A 2,836-nucleotide genomic window follows, 5' to 3' on the forward strand; every position below is an offset into this window, starting at 1 on the left:
ATCTCAAACCATGGCTACAAGTCATAATTTACTACATGTTGCTTTGTTCTTGTGTGGATTTTACTCTAGTTTAATCACGTGCCCTCTCGCTTTTGTGTAAATAATCAATGATAAGAAACAACAATAAGCAAAGCAAAAGGACCTTGCAAGAAGAAGGAGAAGGAAATTAATAAAGAGAATTGATGAAAAAGAGCTGAGATGGGCGTGTGGTTAGATTGGCCTCCTCTACACATGGCGCGCGCCCATTTGAAGACGAAGATTACACCTCATCGCCGCCTTATCGCACCACACCCTATCTCACAGTACATGTCTGCTCTCAGCAGCAACTGCTGTCCTGCATATACGCCGCTCCCTCTCCGTTCCCCCAAACTCTTCGCTCCCGTTCCGCGCTGTCTGTCACTCACGCTCCTCGGAAGATGGCGTCCGCCATGGAGCTCTCCCTCCTCAACCCCGCAATGCACCACTACGGCATCGCCGCCAAAACGGCCTCCCACCTCCCGGTTGTCCCCGCACGCCGGGCCTCTTCCGGCGCCGTCCGCTTCCGCGTGAGGGCCGCCGCCGCGGCGCCGCCCGCGCCCGCCGCGAAGCCCGGCTCACCGAAGAAGCGGGGCAAGACGGAGGTCAACGAGTCTCTGCTCACGCCGCGGTTCTACACCACGGACTTCGACGAGATGGAGCAGCTCTTCAACGCCGAGATTAACAAGCAGCTCAACCAGGACGAGTTCGACGCGCTGCTGCAGGAGTTCAAGACGGACTACAACCAGACCCACTTCATCCGCAACCCCGAGTTCAAGGAGGCCGCTGACAAGATGCAGGGCCCGCTCCGCCAGATCTTCGTCGAGTTCCTCGAGCGCTCCTGCACCGCCGAGTTCTCCGGGTTCCTCCTCTACAAGGAGCTCGGTCGCAGGCTCAAGGTTCGTGTACCTCTTCTTCTTCTCTGCTTTTTTGCATGTAGGCATTTCGTCGAGCAGCTGGTGGGTATGCGCTGATGCCGCGTTTCCTTTTCAGAAAACTAACCCCGTGGTGGCTGAGATCTTCTCGCTCATGTCCAGGGACGAGGCCCGGCACGCTGGGTATGTACTTGCGATCTTATTCCCATCAATACAATACAATACAATTTGATAGGGCGTAACCAGAAGCCAAATTTCAAATGCACTGACTATGACCAGAAATGCCTTCTTCTCTCATGTAAAAAGTTTAAGCTATTAACTACTGTAAAATTTCAAATGCACTATGACTCAGTTCCGCAAGAATTAAATTATTAACTACTGTAGTTTAGCTCTCGACATGATTCGTGTTATTCATACAAATAACATGATTCGTGCTGTGTAGGTTCTTGAACAAGGGGCTATCCGACTTCAACCTGGCTCTGGACCTCGGGTTCTTGACCAAGGCTAGGAAGTACACCTTCTTCAAGCCAAAGTTCATCTTCTACGCCACGTACCTGTCCGAGAAGATCGGCTACTGGAGGTACATCACCATCTTCAGGCACCTCAAGGCCAACCCGGAGTACCAGGTGTACCCCATCTTCAAGTACTTCGAGAACTGGTGCCAGGACGAGAACCGGCACGGTGATTTCTTCTCTGCGCTGCTAAAGGCGCAGCCGCAGTTCCTCAATGACTGGAAGGCCAAGCTCTGGTCACGCTTCTTCTGCCTCTCGGTAAAGCAAGCTAATCCCTTCATTTTCTTGGATGGGCTAATTAATTAACCCTGGGAGTTTGCAACTGTCCCTCTTTCTAACAGCTGCGTGTAATGGGACGACACTTCACAGGTGTATATAACCATGTACCTGAATGACTGCCAACGTAGTGCCTTCTATGAAGGAATCGGTCTCAACACCAAAGAATTCGACATGCATGTCATCTATGAGGTAAAATGAAGTGACTTTTCCTGTTTGTATACTCGATTAACACATGCATGTCCTGGTTGCTTCACTGAGTGTAGGCAGTTTCTGAAGAACTGCTCAACATGACAATAATGACCTTTCGTAGTACAATAAACATGAACCCTATGAAGCATTATAGTTTATTTAAATGCTTATGACAATATTTAAGCTTCGACTTAAATCAAGACCTCTACTGATGATACTGTTGGTGCATATCTCTGCAGACCAACCGCACAACGGCGAGGATCTTCCCTGCTGTACCGGATGTTGAGAACCCTGAATTCAAGAGGAAGTTAGACAGGATGGTAGATATCAACCTGAAGATCATTTCTATAGGAGAGTCCAACGACTTGCCCCTGGTGAAGAACCTGAAGAGGGTTCCTCTTATTGCCCAACTAGTGTCTGAGATCATCGCTGCGTACCTCATGCCCCCAATCGAGTCTGGCTCCGTTGATTTTGCCGAATTTGAGCCCAAGCTTGTCTACTGAATTTGTCGAAAAAGGATTCATCTCTGCCTATCTTTACAAACATAATGATGCATCATGCTCCTCGAGAGTCTCTAAATGAGCACAGGGTCCATGGTTAATTAACATGATCTACATCTTCCTGTGCTCACCTGTAAAGTATTAAAACTCGGCAACATGTAAGTGGCAGTGAACTGCATCAGAGCATGTGTTCCGGTTTTGCTTCGGATGGAGAAGTGTATGTGAAGTTGTCATGTAACTTGTGTTGATACTTTTAACACTTCTTCTTCAGTACAATCCCCGGGCACAACGACGGATTGAACGATACCCTTTCGTAAAAAAGGGCAGGAAGGTCTTTCCTCCGTTCCGATGTACGCGTCGTACCCGCGTCTGTCAGTGTGACGTGTCGTCTCCACGTCAGCCCACGTCGCCCTGACCACGGTCAAATCAGACCCCTTTGCGCCGGTTCCAGATTGATCGTCGGTTC

The 2,836-nt window shown here is 49.4% G+C and overlaps 1 protein-coding gene across 1 annotated transcript; it reads left to right on the plus strand.

Annotated features, from left to right (window-relative positions):
* The first annotated feature begins 329 nt into the window (after positions 1-329).
* On the plus strand, positions 330-2,627 carry LOC123443540 (magnesium-protoporphyrin IX monomethyl ester [oxidative] cyclase, chloroplastic). Its single transcript, XM_045119956.1, has 5 exons — positions 330-914; positions 1,009-1,073; positions 1,333-1,660; positions 1,772-1,870; positions 2,110-2,627. Exons 1-5 carry the CDS (start codon positions 417-419, stop codon positions 2,371-2,373), a joined length of 1,254 nt encoding a protein of 417 aa, XP_044975891.1. The 5' UTR covers positions 330-416; the 3' UTR covers positions 2,374-2,627.
* The last annotated feature ends 209 nt before the right edge of the window (positions 2,628-2,836 follow it).

Source organism: Hordeum vulgare, chromosome 3H (genome assembly GCF_904849725.1).
Source record: "Hordeum vulgare subsp. vulgare chromosome 3H, MorexV3_pseudomolecules_assembly, whole genome shotgun sequence".
Taxonomy (NCBI): domain Eukaryota; kingdom Viridiplantae; phylum Streptophyta; class Magnoliopsida; order Poales; family Poaceae; genus Hordeum; species Hordeum vulgare.